General features: G+C 36.5%; 1 protein-coding gene across 7 annotated transcripts in view; it reads right to left on the bottom strand.

Moving 5' to 3' along the window:
• TMEM117 (transmembrane protein 117) overlaps positions 1–17,394 on the bottom strand; it is a 177,797-nt gene that overhangs the window by 56,258 nt on the left and 104,145 nt on the right. For all 7 annotated transcript variants that reach the window (XM_072922305.1, XM_030258490.4, XM_072922319.1 and 4 more), the window contains exon 5: positions 9,845–9,942. In XM_072922305.1, coding sequence (XP_072778406.1) covers positions 9,845–9,942 — 98 coding nt within the window. The remainder of the gene's footprint in view (positions 1–9,844; positions 9,943–17,394) is intronic.

Below are 17,394 nucleotides of genomic sequence, written 5' to 3'. Positions count from 1 at the left end.
GAATTGCGCAAAGCATTTAATGTTGTACTGCATGACAGCCTTCCTTCAAACTGGAGAGATGTGGATGTGATGGATGGAGAACTGGGTGGATAAGGAATTGGCTGTATGGCACTCCAAGAGCTGTGATCAGTCACTTGTGACAGGTTATGATCCCAGGGGTTGGAACTGGGGCTGGCACTGTGTCACATCTGCGTTGGTGACACAGACAGCAGCATCAAGAGCAACTCAGCAAAGCTTCCAACACCAAACTGTGCGGTAGAATCGACATGGTGGAGGGAAGGCTGACACCCAGAGGATTGGGGAGGATTGATGATTGAGGAGTTGGTCTGTGCAAACCTCATGAAGTTCCACAAGGCCAAGTGCAAGGTGCTGCACCTGGGTCGGCTTAATCCCAAGCACAAGTACAAATTGAGTTATTTAGGCCCAAGAAAAGAATTATACTACAATATCTTCTGCCAAGACTGGGAAGAGAATGCATTGGATTAATTTCTTCCCTTGCCAGAGGAGCCCTGGGGAGAAAAACTTGCAGGTGTTGAAGGATAAGAAGCTTAACATGACCTGGCAATGGGCACTTGCAGCCCAGAAAGCCAAATGTGCTCTGAGCTTCAGCAAAAGCAGCATGGGCAGCAGGGTGAGGGACGGGACTCTGTCCCTCTACTCCACTCTTGTGACCTCATTTGAAATGCTGCATCTAACTCTAGGGCCCACAAAAGAAGGATGTGGACACGTTGGGGGGAGTCCAAAGGAGAAACAAAAAGGTGATCAGAGGGCTGGAGCACCTCTCCTATGAAGACAGGCTGAGAGAGGCTGTGTTGTTCAAAACAGGGAAGAGAAGGCCTCAGGGAGACTTATTGCAGCCTTCCAGAACCTAAAGGGGGCTACAAGAGAGGTGGAGAGGGACTTTTCACAAGGACATGTAGTGATAGGACAAGGAGGAATGGCTTTAAACTGAAAGAGGGCAGGTTTAGATTACATAGAGGGAAGAAATTCTTTCCCGTAAGAGTGGTGAGGCACTGGAACAGGTGGACCAGAGCAGTTGTGGATGGCCCATCCCTGGAAGTGTTCAAAGCCAGTTTGAATGGGACTTTCAGAAACCTAGTGTAGTGAAAGGTGCTGGCAGAGGGGTTGGAAAGAGATATCTTTAAATTCCTTTCTAACCTATGCAATTCTGTGACTCTAGGAGAAAGATGAGTCAGAAGTTAAGCTAAGTAAATCAGCAAATTCTAAGGCACAAATTTAAACATGCCATTAGGGAGAAATACAATTTTAAAAAAATACTCCAGCATTCCAGGAAGGCAAATAATTTCATTACTTTAATCATCACATTTATTTTAGAAAACTGTATTGATTTTTGGCATCCAGCCATCACAAAGTCTATGAACTCTGGCTGTGAGCATAAGCAGCTGAAACACTCACTTTCTGATCTCCATTGAACTCTGTGGGCTTTCAGACTTCACCTCTTGCACAAAACCACTGGCTGACCCTGCAGCTTCTGTATGTACTAGGTCTTTGGTGTGATGGATTCCTTACAGCTTTCCCAAAGAAATGAGTTTCAGTTGAACTGACCAGGTTTTGGGTTATGATTTTGCCAGGCTTCTGCATGCTGCAGCAAGGATGCAAGACTGGATTTCTACGTTGATATTCTGAAATGTTACCTTTTAGCATTTTTTCTGCCTATATGATCACACAGTATGTATTACATGACACTTACACTCAATTACATGACATCCTGATTTTGGAGTGGACCCAGAATGAGGCCTAGGCTAGCTGTAAATGCTAAAGATAGAAAAAAAAATTTCTAATAACAAACAAAGGAAAAGGTAAAGAGCTCAAGCAGAAAGCGGGCAATGATATAACAACAACCACACCACTGATCCTGCTCTTCTGGAAAATCTTCCAGTGCCTGAGTGGGGGAAGAGGTGTCTCCTGCTCAGCAAGAATTCTGCAGGAAGTGGAGAGAAGGTGCTAAAAAAGAACTTGCTCCAACTGTGGTTGAAGCAAGAACTGCAACTGCCCATTCAGAGACAAGAACTTTTTGGAATTTCACAAGAAAGATTTTTATCAAAGAACTAGACCTTTTCAGGTTTTGGCATAGAATGTGATTTTGTGAAACTATTGTAATTTGGCAGTATTATTATTACTGAAACATTGGAGACACTGCACTTAAAGCTATACATTGGATAAAATATTTTTAGTAATTGTTCATGATATACCTCTTTCTCAGTAATAGAGATGGAATAAAATGTACTTTTAGAAAGAGGTGAACATGAATTGCCATATCCATCCAATTACGAAGGCTATACTTAGGAATCTAGCAATTATGTAGGTATAAAACCAGGGGTTTTTTTCTAGCAGGCTATCAACTACTGAATTGCAAGTATCTACCAGATATAACTCAAAAAGATTAAACAGGATGAGAAACTGAAAAGATATGCTATAAAATACATACGTACTATAGTGGCTCAGAGAATTTAAATCCAAATTAAAGGTGAAATTTATGTCTATAGGCCCAGTCCAAAATCCCATTGTAGCTAATGGATGATGTTTTTCTCTCTTCAGTATAATTATCCTTCAGCCACATTGGTCTGTGCATATTTCTTTTTAAACCCCAGGACATCAAATGTTTCCACACTAGCACTTATCAGGGACATGGTGTAAGTGCAGGGATGTTAGGAGGTCCCTTCCTCCCCTTTGTTGTCCTCTCAAGTGTGTGGTTGACTGTGTGGATGTAGATGAGCACATGTGGTCTACTTCATGTGAGAGGAAAGCTGCCACACTACAGTCGCTCTCCTCTGCCTCCTTCTCTTATCCATGCCAATACAGATAAGAAGCAGCATATGTTTTTGTTTGATTTCTAGGAGTCTGCATTAGAAAAAAATAGGAAAGAGCTTAATTTTCAAGCCAAAGCAATCTCACAATTTTTGTTTGCTGCTTTGGTTTTAAAATATATATTTTTTTAATCTCAGAGTTCAAAGCTCCCTAAGTTTATTTATATCCCTATCAAATACTTTGCCTTGAGAAGAAAAATGAGATGAAGAGTGATTTGTCTCACTATTCTTCCTGTCATTACTAGAGTGTGGGAAAATGCATGACACAGCCTTTCCAAATAGTGACTGGCACAGGCAAGCCACAGATTTCTTTCTTGGTAGTTGAGACAGATGGGAGACTTCCACCTGCATGCCCTCCCATATGCATACCTTTTCTCTGCTCATATATAAATAATGTCATGCAAAGCATCCACCCTTCATGCAGTGCATTAGTAGTCTGTGCAGAACATGCTCCATGTGGCCACATGGGAGGCCTGTGGAGTGATTGCAGTCCCTAAGATGCTCCCAGGAAAGCCAGGGAAAGGTTGAGACAGACCACAAAATTAGATCAGTGAATACAATCTCAGAAGCCACCCTCTCCACAGCTGACCCAGGGCCCCAGATCATTCTTACCCTTTTCCTTTTGCAAGCACTGCAGCATTTTGGGCTATTGCTGTGCTGTAGGAAGGGAGGAAGGGAGGAAGGGAGGAAGGGAGGAAGGGAGGAAGGGAAGGAGAAGGGCAGACATGTTCTGCGAGGGACTGAGTGACACTTCCAGCTGACAGCAGCACCCGCTGAGGAGAGCAGGTTGGTGGGAAAACTCTGAATTGCTGACACAATAGTTTTCATGCACTGAGGAGGGCTGGCATCTGAGAACAAGGTCCAAAAATGTATCTGACTCACAGGGCAGCCAAGCTTCAACCATTGTGGTCAGTTTTGACCACTTTCACTTTTCTGTACCAGAACTGTAAAAGCACTTTGTTATCCAAGAGGAAAAATTTTCCTTGAGACATGAACCAGAGAATTCTTACAGGACCGAACATAGATCTGAAGAAAGACTTTCCTGTAAATATTTTTGATAATACAATATTTTCATATTTATTTGATGTTTTCAAATATTCTAAGTAATAATTAAAATAAAAATAAGCAAAAATCTTAAAGAACTCTCATTTACATGAAAGTTCAGCATTCTGTATTATGAGGAGTTCTTTTCAAAGTTTTTTCATGCCAACAAATTGGCATTTCACAGCATATCTTAGCAACAATACCCAGAAATTAAATAAATGCTCTCAAAGATATTTTAGCCATTTTTTGAAAAATTACAATCATACATCTTGATGGCCAGACTAAATGTAACAATCACTATTCATAGACAGTTTTATCCTGACAGAATATATTTAACAATGCCAGACAAGATTAGTAGTCAGATCACTCAATATAAATCATTTATGGAGAACTTTACTGAATTTTTTTGTATTGAGACAAAAAGAAAAATAATAGGAAACTTATGTATTGTCTTGATTATCCAAACTGATATTATTCACTTGGGTTATAGTACAATATTTACTGTGAGCAATAATATTGGAAAATATTTGTATGTTCTTGTATACTATTTATGCTATTTACCAGGAAATCTGCCTTACCTTTTGAATGATTCCAGAGTTCTGTTCAGTAGTCAGTACCTTATCCCAAGATAAATTACTTAAATATGAAAGAATTAATAGATAAACTTAAAAGCCTCCAAACCAGGGAGAGAATACTGTATGTGTATCTAAATGCATATATACTACAGATACAATTATTTCATTGTTTAATGCTGTTTTATTTGTGGGAATATATCCCAAAAACTTTTATTCAAACTTAATGAAAGGTTTGGTTTTTTTCAGTTAGTACACAACTTAAATTGACCAAGCTATCATGTGTAGTTAGTTTTTCTCAATGCAGCCTACAGTGAGAAGAATGATTGTTTTTAGAAGCTGTCTTTTGAACATTCATATTTGTGAAAAGAATGTATTTTTCCACTATAAACATATCCTCTTGATTGTGAAAACATAGAATATGAAAATATAATTTATCAAATGAAACATTCAAATAGGTGCATAATATAAAATCCCTTATAGAAACTGCTTTTTATTTCTTTGTAGGACATGTGTCTATCTATCTCATAAGGAACCTTTCTCTACTTCCAAGGTACAAAATATTGTCCAGTTAAGAATACTAACATAAGCTATGTTTGACACAATCCAGTAAAAACATATGTACATAAAGGTACATAAAGAACTCTGTAGCAACTCTGCACAATTACTTTGAATAAAAACATCTAAACCTATATTACTAGTTTGATTTGCCATATTAAAATACTGTGATTCCTAACACTCTTTTCTGAGCATGTGTATCCGTGTTTTTTATTAAAGAAAACTAGTGGGAGTTTATGGAATTGCATACTAATAGAAGAATAGTATGTGAAGTCAAACAGCAAACACAGAGAATCAAAAATTTACAATTATCTATCTGTATGACTTTATTTCTTTTCCATGTTGGTATCTGTTTTGCATTATTTCAAACAAGAATCCTGTTTCAAAGGACAATTGTCCTTATTGCACCAATACTGATCATTGTGTACACACATACAATGAATGTCTTGCCACAGACACCACAGAAATGGATTCCAGCCTGGAACTGCATATTCAAAGGTTCAGCTTGTGTATATTTTCCTGTCTGCAATCAAGATTCAGCTGCACAATCCACTGTTATCTCTACAGTGCCCCATTTTGATAATCTACCTTTGAATATCAATTTTCTGTTACCTGCTTACACAGCAGACCTCAGCAACTCTTTTCCTCTATTCCCATAAACTGGTTTCTTTTTGACTGTGCTCTGGTTTTTCCCTATGGCTAAAAGTTCACATTCTTTATGCCTTTCTCATTATAAACCCTCCACACTCTGTTTGAGGGTAATTGATATTAGAGCAGTTTGTCAAAAAAGTATTCAGGTCTCGCCTCTATTGAGCAAACTGTGCACACAGCCCAGAGATGTCTTTATGATTTTATTCCAACTACTATGCTCAGTTGTCCACAGGATGTGGCAGGTCTCTGCAGAAGACATTATAAGGAGGACTCAGTGATTTCAGGCATAAAGTAGGCAGAGGTAAGTCCAGGCCTTGATGCAGAGAGCTTTATGTTAGCATGGGCAATGACTGTACAGCCTGAGCACATACTGGGGCATTGGTGTGGGCTGCCTCTAACAGCATCACCTGCCTGTACTGCTGGGGAGATGTGCAGGGGGCATCTTAAGTAGAGGCTGGACTTATTATATGTTTGGAGGAAAATAAAAAAAATTATTTGCAAAACAGTCTTAAATTCCACTTCTACCCCTGCTTTGTCTAATAAAAAACATCAAAATTAAGTGTGATTTTATATTGTCTGATTTATTTATCTTACCACTAGCTACAGCTGTTGACTTGTCATCAGTCTTGTCCAAGATCTTTTTTTTGACTTTATTCAACAAATTTCTTTTTGCTTCTTTCAAATGCCAGTCCTCTTGTGTCATATATAATTTGTCTCTCCTGAATCAGCCAAGTTATCAACATATCAAAAAAATCAGTCTGTTTCAAGTCATGCTTATAATTTTGCACTACTGATGATGATGACGGAGAACTGGAGACTGTGGTCTGAAGAGAGACGCATCTGACTGCAGGTGGTGCAGGTATTTAACTCCGTGTGTGTATCATTCTTTTGCAAACCACAAACATGTCTGCACATCTTAGGAATTCCATCAAGGTTCAAGATGCTTAATTGCTACCTAAAAGTCCTCTTGACAACATACTTTCTTAAATCCATGAGAAAGGGTGCTTGTATTTCCATTACATCACTGAGCAATATAACAGCATTACACAAAGCTGCCTCAGAATGCTGGAATTAGCCATGAGCAGAGCTGGAAATTACCAAAATGGAGACCTTTTTTATGGAAGAAAAAAAAAAAAAACAAACCAAAAAAACCCCCCCAAAAAAAAACAACACCAAACCAAGATCTGACTTCCAAAAAAGTTGAAGGCACTTCAAAGTACTCCTTAGTGACAGACTACACAAATGCAAATAGCAACTGATCATTCTTTAGCTAGATGAGCTCTTTGTGGAAGAATTATATCGTGAAGAAATTCAAAAGTCAGCCAGAATCCTCAGGAGCAACCAACAAGCAGTTGCTGACAAAATTTCCAGAGAATGATTTGAAAACAGAAGATAAGATAAATCAAAACCTTTGTGAGTTAGTTGCATTGGAGAGCTGAAAACATTTCCAAATGAGAAACAAAGCAGCCACAAATTAGCTATCATAAATAAGTGATAAAGGTGGTGCCTTCACCACCTTTGCAATCCATCCATCTTTGGTACATTTACAGAAGTTTTCTAATTTTGCAAAGTAGACATGAAAATAGAAAAGCCATTAGCAGAAAAACAAGTCTAGTTTGTATCTAAGGTTTTCATTTCATCAGCTACCTTAGACTGTGTATCATATATCTATACTAGGACTAATAAATAAATAATAAAATAAAAATACAGTGCACAGTGTTGCAGTAGCTCTACTAAACAGGGGTGCTACTAGAAAATGTCCTGAATAAATGGATTTTGACCCACCAGTATCTCTGTAGGACACACTGTTGAGGATGCTTCATCTAGGACATTTCAGAAATGAGGCTATACACATCACATTGCTTAAGCAACAATAAAGTAAATACAAATACTTCATGTTACCATGCTTAACAATATCACTCTCTTATTTTTCCTACCTAGTGGAGAAAAAAAAATCTACTTTTATTGATGTCTAATTTGTACTATATAAATAATGCCTATGGAACATAGACTGTCATCCAAACTATTTTATTTCACTGCTTAAAGCTAAAAAAAAAAGCATTTATGTCACTCTTTAGGTTTTGAGCATATCCTTTAGTATGAGACTCTTGCATGAAAACCCTTTTTTTTTTTTTACGTATCTCTATATTGAACTTTTGGCAGGATTTGTCAATGTGAATATTATTAGAAATAAAATACATATTTTTAACATTTCAGAGTGGAAGAAAATTGCTTGCAATAATATTTAAGTAATTTTAATACTGTTTTATTGGTCTCCCAATCTGGCATGTATATTTGAAAGCTATCATGTCACCTTGCTTTTAATCCTTTTTTCCCACTTTTCCAGTCTTCTTGTGTAATTAAGTTTTTTCTTAAATCTTAACTAATCTCCTTTTCAGTCTTTCAGACAAAGCTATCTTTCAGACAAGGATGAAAAAAAATCAATGTTGTTTTAGACTGAGCGTTTTGCTCAGATGACATTGTAATCAATGGTTGCCCACTTGGCACCTGTCTGTGAATTTTTTTGATACATCAGCTTTACCTTTTTGCCCATCCCTGCATGCTAAGACAGAATCTTTCTCTGCACATCCTACAGTGATGACAATGAGCTGCTGAATCCCTCCACCCCCTTCCATAACTCAAGTATTCAGTCACATTATTTTTTTTACCTAGTTTTCTAATATGCCTCTTTAATGCATTTTTCAAATTATTAACTCTTTAAATTCTGTCACATCATTAATATTTATGATGTATATAAATAATTAATACTACTTCAAACATTAAATAACATAACTCCTCAGCCTTATCAATGTAGCAGAAAATTATTATTTTACTCATAACTTTCACTGCACATTGCTGAGATGATTTCTAAATGTTAGCACACTTAGTCTTACTAGTTTTCTTAATTGCATTCAGAAAGAACTTCATCAAAACCCCTGGGAAAGTCCAAATAAATTATATCAAGCTTTTCTCCCTCATCCATTTCTTTGATGACATGTGCATAGAGTTCTGACAGATCAGAGAATGTTTTCTTTCAGCAAAGATTCCCCAGCTTCCTTTAGCAGAAATTAATCTAAACCTTTGCTCATATTTCTATTATTGATATATAACGATATATTATATATAATCATATAATATATTCAATCAATTTAGCTAAAACTGAACTCAGACTTACAGGCCAGTAGGATATTACTAGTTTGCTGGAAAAAAAAAAAGTCAGAAAAAGCAAAACAATATCCAAACTTTAATATTCAAATTTTCAATGGGCAATTAAGTGCTAATAACACTTGCATCAACTCAACCTCTTCAGTTCCTTATAAGCTTTGTATGTAGCCAATCAGCCATCTGATTCTGCTTTCCTTTCAAATTTCTCTTACTATTTCCTTTATTGCCTCAACTTAATATATTAGCTTGTTTTTACTCCTTTAAAGTGCAAGATAAGTAATTGGATTTTCTGTAGGAGACTCCATACAAATAAATCTTGCAACTTCTCTGTAAGAGTTCTTTTGAAATCTGTTCTTTTAAAAACAGCAGGTCTGTTGACATTTTCATGCGTTTTTCTGATTCTGATATAATTGAAAAAATCTTTGCTATTTCTTATATCTTCAGCCATAAGGTCTTCAGACTGCTTCTTAGAATATATATTCTCCATCTTCCACTTTTCCTGTCATAATTTGTGTTCTGTTTCAATAGCTACATTTGTCTGGAATTTATCTGAAAGAGGCTACATTTGAGGTAAAATAAACTCTCAACCCTCACAGCTTTTTGCATTGCTTTTTAATATTTTTCTTAATCATCTGAGACTGATATGATGTTTTGAATCTTATTCATGCGGTAATTCGAGGGATTTCTATAATTTCATGGCCACAAAAGGAAATTCAGATATCTACTTTATTACAAGGAATTACAGTAGGAAACCCAAATATTATCACATATAGCAGAAATTTCACAACTCAATTATAAATCATCAAAATGAATAAAAGAACATTTATAAATAATTTTTAAATTGTATTTATATGCCAACTATTTTGATTAGGAATTCCTCACTCATTTTTGCAATTTTTACTTAGATCTGATTTACCCTTTTTTTTCAACCATATCTCTTTCTGCCACAGACAGTCATAGAAGATATGTTTTTCAACATTCTTTAAAAGATTTGTTTACAGTAATTTGATTTTATTATTTTCCTACCAGAATAAAATGATCCTAATGTTTCCTTTCTTCCAGAAAGCTCTGGCAGACTTTCCCCAGTCTGGGTAAGGTTTATCCTGAAGCATCATATCTGTGACCTATAGGGAAAGAAGAAATAGTAGATAGTTACACTGGTGCTACATAAAGCAGTACTAGCAAGGACTTGAGGAACATTTTTAAGTGCGTCAGTTCTGATAATGATAACAGATAGTAGACTAATAGTGTGTCCAGTGTTATTTGCAATCAAGATAATGAATATTGGGCTACATATTCTGCCTCTAGAAGTGCATGCAGCTCCTTGAGAAACAATGAAACCTGCAGAGATCCAAAGATAAGAGGAACCAATCTAAGAGTTACAGCAACCTGCAGGATGCGAGTTACAATTCCCCTGTGGCTGTGAAGCTTTCTGGATCAATATGAGAGAGTAGAACCACTTCCCTGAGAGCAGCATCAACAGGATTTCCAGTCTTCCAATCAGAACTGCAGCTAGAGAGTGGAATCCTGTGAATTAAGTACCATATAACATTTATAATGTCCTCTCAGTTCCTGCTATCAGTATAAAAACACACTTTGGACTGGCAACAGAAAAAAACCCTTAAAACTTGCAAAAATTTTTAAACGTATGAAATATTTATTCTCATTTTCATAATTTCTGTCTAAAGAGACCATCTGTTTCTCTGTCCAGAGACTCATATGTATGCAGTACTTCTGGGTGGTACATGAAATTATTGAAAATGACTTTCAGCTCAGTGAGGGAGGTGAATACCCCTCAGGCACCTGCTTCTTTGGGAAGCTGTGTTTTCATATCCATTTACTTCAAATTAACGGTACAAAAAAGCACCAGAAGTTACATCACAATAAACTAATAAATTCTGTTGTGAAGAAGATCCAGGGTGGAAAACCTATCCATTTGTAAAGATTTAAGAAATAATTGATCAGATAAAGGAAATGAGGGTGACCACTTGCTTCAAAAATACAGATAAGTAAACCACTGTTAAGTTCTATCTCACTGTTATCAGTACAGAGTGAGAAATTACCATGTCTTTTGATAAAAATGATAAGAAATCTTCAGGTTCCAGAAGGAAATAACTTCAAACTGAAGACAGAATTTCACAGCTGCTTTAAAATCCAGTTTATCATCCAGAGTGTAAGCTACCACTTTCGATCAATGGCATTAAGAGTGTTTATCAAAAAGAACATGTGGCCAATGAGTAAATTAAAAATGGATTCAACTGCTAAATTTTGGCTTCAAGTCCATTTGGGGTTAAAAGTGCTCAGTGTATTAGTCTGGGCTGGGTCCAAAGGATATTGACTCTGTTAAATAAATAGAAATGCACATTCAAAATTTTATTATTCAAAACCTAACCTTAACAAAGAACAGATAATATCCAAAAATACCACCTTTAATAACTGTTAATGTGGGTAAATCTTTTCTCTGATCACCAAACTATAATGCTTTTTTTATAAGATCCCAATTATCTAAATAAATATTTAAATAAATATTTTATTCTGAACAAGACTTCTGCAAAGATTTAGTTCACTACTTTAGTAACACTTTTTTTTTCCTCTACATAGTAATGAGTCTACATAGTAATGAATATTTGCAAAGAAGAACAGCTATTTCAAGAGGCTTTATTCAAGTTTCAAAATAGTTTCTCCAGATGCTTTCTGAGAAATTATTATATTTGGGAGAAAGATGCAATTTGCAGCTCTATGACCAATTACCAAAGAAGCATGTTTCATAAGAATGACATTCGAGACAGAGGTATTTTCTGAGCAAAATGGCAAGATGAGGCAGGAAATGTTCTTTGTGATATCAAATAGCTGGTCTTTCTTCTCCCAACTTTGGCATTTATTTAAAGTCATATCACCAGATCAATGTCAGGTCAGTTGCAGCTAAATTGGCTAAAGCAGAGACAGTCATTAAAGGGATGCATTCCATAAAGAGAAATCCAATTACCTTTTGCATTAGAGAAATCAAATGCATTTTCTGATTCGGTCAAGGACAGTCACTGTAGAAAACAGCTCACAGGAGAAAAGCACTCAACACTGTCATACAGCAGATAAGTTTTAGACATATAGCAAATACCCATTTTTTTAGAAAAAAGAAAAAATATAAATTTTAATTTAATTTGCAGAATTTCATGTAACAAAATGTGTGTATTTTTCTACCTCTATTTGTATTTCGCAATGTAATTCCTGGACGGCATACATTTATTTCTGCTTTACTGGACTATGTTTGAAAACACTGATGATACATGGGAATAGAAAAAAATTGGATGCTTTAGTAAATGTCTTTCTGCATTTTGCATAATCAAAATAAAACAGGGAAAACCACTTACAATGTAATTAAGTAATGTATTTTTTTCTTGAACTAGGAGATGCAATATACTTTAATCAATAATTGCACTGCTTCAATTCAAGAAGGAATGGCCCCAACATACAGACAGTGTATACATTTTCATTTTATTTAGTGTCTCATGAGAGAAACAGTTACACTATACTAAATTGTAGAAGCAAAGTGGTATCACACACACTGCCTGACTTTATAAGTTACACAAATGCCACAAAAACCTCCATTCCCATTAATAATTACTATGTTTTATGTATATTACAGCATCTAAATTTTCATTTTACCCTATAAATTATGACTTCATGTCATATTGCTTTATATTAATTATGAGGCTACCTCAATAATGGTTTAAAAAATATATATTGCTGTCATTAATAGCAAAATGTTATTATTCCAATTTTTCTGTTACAGAAAAAGGAAATTGTTCCTTTTGATGTTTGGTACAATCATCAAACCACAGAAAGCCCCGGGTTGAAAGGGACCTTACAGATCCTCTAGTTCCGACCCCATCCTGCCATGGGCAGGGACACCTTGTTCAGAGCTCCATCCAACCTGGCCTACAATAGATATTACTGTACAATATATAATAATTTGAACAATTATATTGTATCAAACAGAAGAAAGAATCTGGGATTCAATGTCATTCAGAGCAAATAACTTACTCAGACAAGCAATGCAAAAAGCAAAATCATAAAATCTTCCAAAAAAAACCCCAACAAAAGAGTAAGATACCTAAGATACTTGAGATGTACCAAGTGAAGCAGTAAGACACCTTAAGGATAATTTATTCCTTCCATGCAGTTACTCTTTGAGCCTATTGTTCAGGATACTCTGCACATACTCTACATCTCTCTGCAGCCACTCATGTCAAATGATGCTGTGTTGTACCTCACAGGGTCCTTCCCAGCAGAGACAACCTCTGCACTGGGAGTGTCAGCTAAGCAAAGTATTTCTTCTAAGTTATCAGTTATCTAAGTTATTCATACTAGGAAAAATTATCAAAACAGGGTAAGAGCAGCTCTCCAGAATTCAACAGTAGGTAGAAGAATCAAAGATCCACAAGAAGAGCCTGAAAACACAAACCAAATGGTGAAATACAAATATTTTTTTTTATTATTATTATGATAATGCAATGAGTAGCAAAAAGTCTAATGGACAGTAGGACTCCAACATAAAATATCAGTAAAGAACCTGTTTGTGTGCAACTACTCAGCCAGAAGGACATGACATCATGGTGTTATTGTTGGAAAACAAAGTACCCGGGATAACTGTATTTGCCAAAATATACCTATCTACCACTGTCAAATACATGATTCAAGTATTATAAGTTTGGGGGTTTTTTTCAATTTTTAGAATTTTACAATTTTAAATAATTTAAATCATAAACCTATTTGTAAGTAGCACTATATTAATTTCACTTGACACTCAGCCTTTAAACGGTGCATAACTTACACATCTCCACTTACCCCAAACTCAAAACAAGAAACATTATTTTCAGTCCTGCAACTGGGGCCTTTCATTGTCAAGAGTGAATATCATAAATTCCAGAATCTTCTAGAAACTGTAAGGATGCCATAGTGACAGGACAGACCAGAGGTCAGTTTCCCATGGCAAGACTATGAATATTGCATTCCTCATCAAAAGAATACATCAATAGTTTTGCAAAGACTGAACATTGCCTGTGTGTTTCTGAAAAGTATGTGAGTTTTTTTCTAGAAAAAAACAGGGGCTAAATCAGGTTAAAGTAATTATGTTTTCTGAAGTCAAAGTGTGAAGTCAATGAGAGCTAATGCATACCGCTGAGGGGATACACTTCCCTTGCTTTGCTGTTATGTGCTTTTAGGTAAGAGCTATATATAGGTGTCCCACTAACTGCACATCAATTCTTTATCATTTCTCAATCTTTAAGTACTGTACTACTTCACAGTGATCATATACCAAACATTCAGTACGCAGTCATTTAAAAGTTTCTATCCATCACTTTTCTCTTCTTTGAGATATATAAAAATGTGGAGCTGTTCATTTGATGTATAAAGTAACCTATAGGGAAAATGTTTTTATGCTTTTTTCGTCTGGATTTCTGGGAGAAAATTGTCTTCTGCGGGTGGTGACCAATCTGATACTCCTCTGTGATGGCATGACAGGATGGGTCAATGAGGGGAGGATAGTTGATGTTGTCTGTCTCAACTCCAGCAAGGTTTTTGACTCTTTTTCCCATAATAACATAATGGATAAGCTCAGAAATTGTGGGTCAGATGAATGGACCGTGAGGTGGATCAAGAACTGGCTGAATGGCAGAACTCAGAGGGCTGTGGTCGGCCAAGTAGAATCCAGTTGGAAGCCTGTAGTCAGTGGTGTTCCCCAGGGATCAATACTGGGACCAGTCTTTTTTATCAGCAGCGTGAACAAAGGGATAGAATGTACCCTCAGCAAGTTTGCAGATGATGTAAAACTGTGGGAAGTGGTTGATATACCTGAAGGCTCTGCTGCCATTCAGTGGGACCTTCATAGGCTGGAGAGTTGGGCAGAAAGAAACCTAATGATGTTGGTTCATAGATGTCAAATCAGGATCCTGTACCTGGGGAGGAATACCTCCAAGTGCCAGCACAGGCTGGAGCTGACCTCCTGGGAGCGTCTCTGTGGAAAAGGAGCTGCTTGGGGAACCTGGAGGGTGGAAGCTGAGTATGAGCCAGCACTGTCCTTGTGGCCACGAGGGCCATGGTACCCTGGAGTGCATTGGGAAGAGTGTGGCAGGCAGGTTGAGGGAGGTGATCTTGCCCCTCCACTTGGCCCTAGTGATGCCACATCTGGAGTGCTGTATCCAGTGCTGGGCTCCACAGTTCACAAAGGCAAAGACTTACTGGAGAGGGTCCAGAATAGGCAACAGGAATGATGAGGGTCTGGAGCATCTCATCTTATGAGGAAACATTGTGGGAGCAGGGCCTGTTTGGTCTGGAGAAGACTAAGAGAGGATCTCATTAATTCATAAAAATATATCAAAGGTGGGTGCCAGAGGATGGTGCCAGACTCTTTTCAGTGGTGCCCAGTGACAGGACAAGGAGCAATGGCCATAAACTGAGAAAAAAGAAGTTCTACCTCAACATGAGGAAGAACTTTTTCACACAGAGGGTTGCAGAGAACTGGAACAGGCCCAGGGAGGTTCCTGTGGAGTCTCCCTTTCTGAAGACATTCCAAACCCACCTGGACACATTCCTGTGTCACCTGCTGTAGGTGACTCTGTTTTGGCGAAGGCTTGGATTAGATGGTCTCCAGAAGTCCCTTCCAACCCTTACACTTCTGTCATTCTGTGATCATATCTCAACTGTTACACAGCTTACACATGATGATATGCAATGCCTCTTTTAATTCTGAAATTGTTTTGGCAGTTGAGCAGAAGTGTCAAGAACTTTGTTACACATTCTTCTGAAATAACTGTTAATTTATTTCAATCCCCTCTGCTACATTTTGGAATAAACAAAATGTGTGTTTGAAAACAAATTTAACAAATATTTGTAATTAGGCTTACAGATTTTTAAGGGGGGCAATATTTTTCAAGCTAAATATTATTAGTCAGCTGTAAATACACTACTAGATTTTAAAGTTTTTTCAGCTTTCTTTATTTTGGAACATTCCTAATTTAGTTGATTTCTACCCTAAAAAATGAAGCTTCTTTTAGGTTACTTCTCCTTCAATTTAATTGCAATGAATTATTTTCATATTTGCATTTCCAAAGCAACAACAATCACAGAGACAAACTGGCCCCTTCAATATACTTCTTATTGTTTCCTCATTTTAATCAGACCCAGAACATTTTTCTTGTCTTATGAACGCATACTGTTCTAACAAGAAGTAAACTCTGAAAAACAACATTAAATTGCTGTCACAATTCAGTAACCAATATGAGTGATAAAGAATATTATGGTTCACTTTTGTGGCTCTCACAATGGTCACCAGTACAATTTTGTGTATTTGCATATTTCCCACCATGCTCTAAGTACTGCTCTTATGAGCTCTTATTCTCCCAATCCACAATATTTGGACATGTGTACTGTCTCACACCCAAACATCCACCATAACCAGTTAAATAACTTCTGTATAAACATGAAGGAGGCTTTTGTTAATTACTGCCATCTTTACTGATCCATGCAAATTAATTTCTCCACCCACTGAGGAAGCAGTTAGCCTCTTCTTTTTTAACTTGATTTGGTTCCGAATATTGTCATAATGGTTTCTGTGCAATCCATGCTGGGAAAACAACTCAACAAGATGGCAAGAACAACTGAAAATATATAGGCTTTAGGTTCAACTTTAGAAAAGTCACTTCTGCCAGCATTTCCTTTCAACTTCCAAATTCAGTTAGGACAGAATGTTCCACAATGTATACATCTAGCCCACAGTGAATATCTGGTAAAAAAAAAATTAGATATCAAAAGGTGAGTTAAGGAGAAATCTGGTCTGTAATTATCTTAAATCTATTCAACTTATTCTGGAAATTATACTTTGTATTTCAATACCAGAAGAAATAATTTCTAAATAATTGTTGCTTTTCTTAAAAGTCAAGTCTAAAATTAAAAAAAAAAAAATTAAATTAAAAAAATTTTTTAACTGGAAATTCCTTGACAGTTCGTAAATATAAGTAACTGTTTAGGATCAATTTTACAATTGAAGCAGAGCTTCTGCAGAAAATCTGTAAGCTGTGCCATTTCATTTCCTAACATATTTTAAGTCCCTATATTGTTACACTATATATGTGCAACAAAATGTCCTGGCTGCCATGTGGCAAGCACTTGCTGTTTATATAATCATTGACAGCACATTTCAGAAGACTTTTTTCCTTGCTTCACAGCTTCCTTATTAGCGTTACAAATGCAGAAGCAGAGGTCTAGGTAATGTCACACATTACAGACAAAGTGAAAGACATAAAGCCACATCATGATTTTCATTTAAGGCATTCAGCTCAGTTCCATTTTAGGTTGTCATGGCAGGAAAGTTTGCGTTACTCATTTAGAGAGCTTGGTGGTTCAGGTGAAAGGCCAGAGACAGAAGTCATGTAATGTTTGGTGCATATGGCACATGCATCTAAATCAATGTAGATTCTTTTTATAGTCAGTGAAAAGAAAAAGCATTTCTGGGGTGAAATTCACTTCAGAATAGGTTCTGTTGTAAAGATTTACGTATTTTTCTTCACTCTAAACCA

This window comes from Taeniopygia guttata, chromosome 1A (assembly GCF_048771995.1).
Source record: "Taeniopygia guttata chromosome 1A, bTaeGut7.mat, whole genome shotgun sequence".
Classification (NCBI taxonomy): domain Eukaryota; kingdom Metazoa; phylum Chordata; class Aves; order Passeriformes; family Estrildidae; genus Taeniopygia; species Taeniopygia guttata.
Note: the sequence above shows the minus strand (reverse complement) of the source record. Positions and strands in the feature narration are given on the sequence as shown.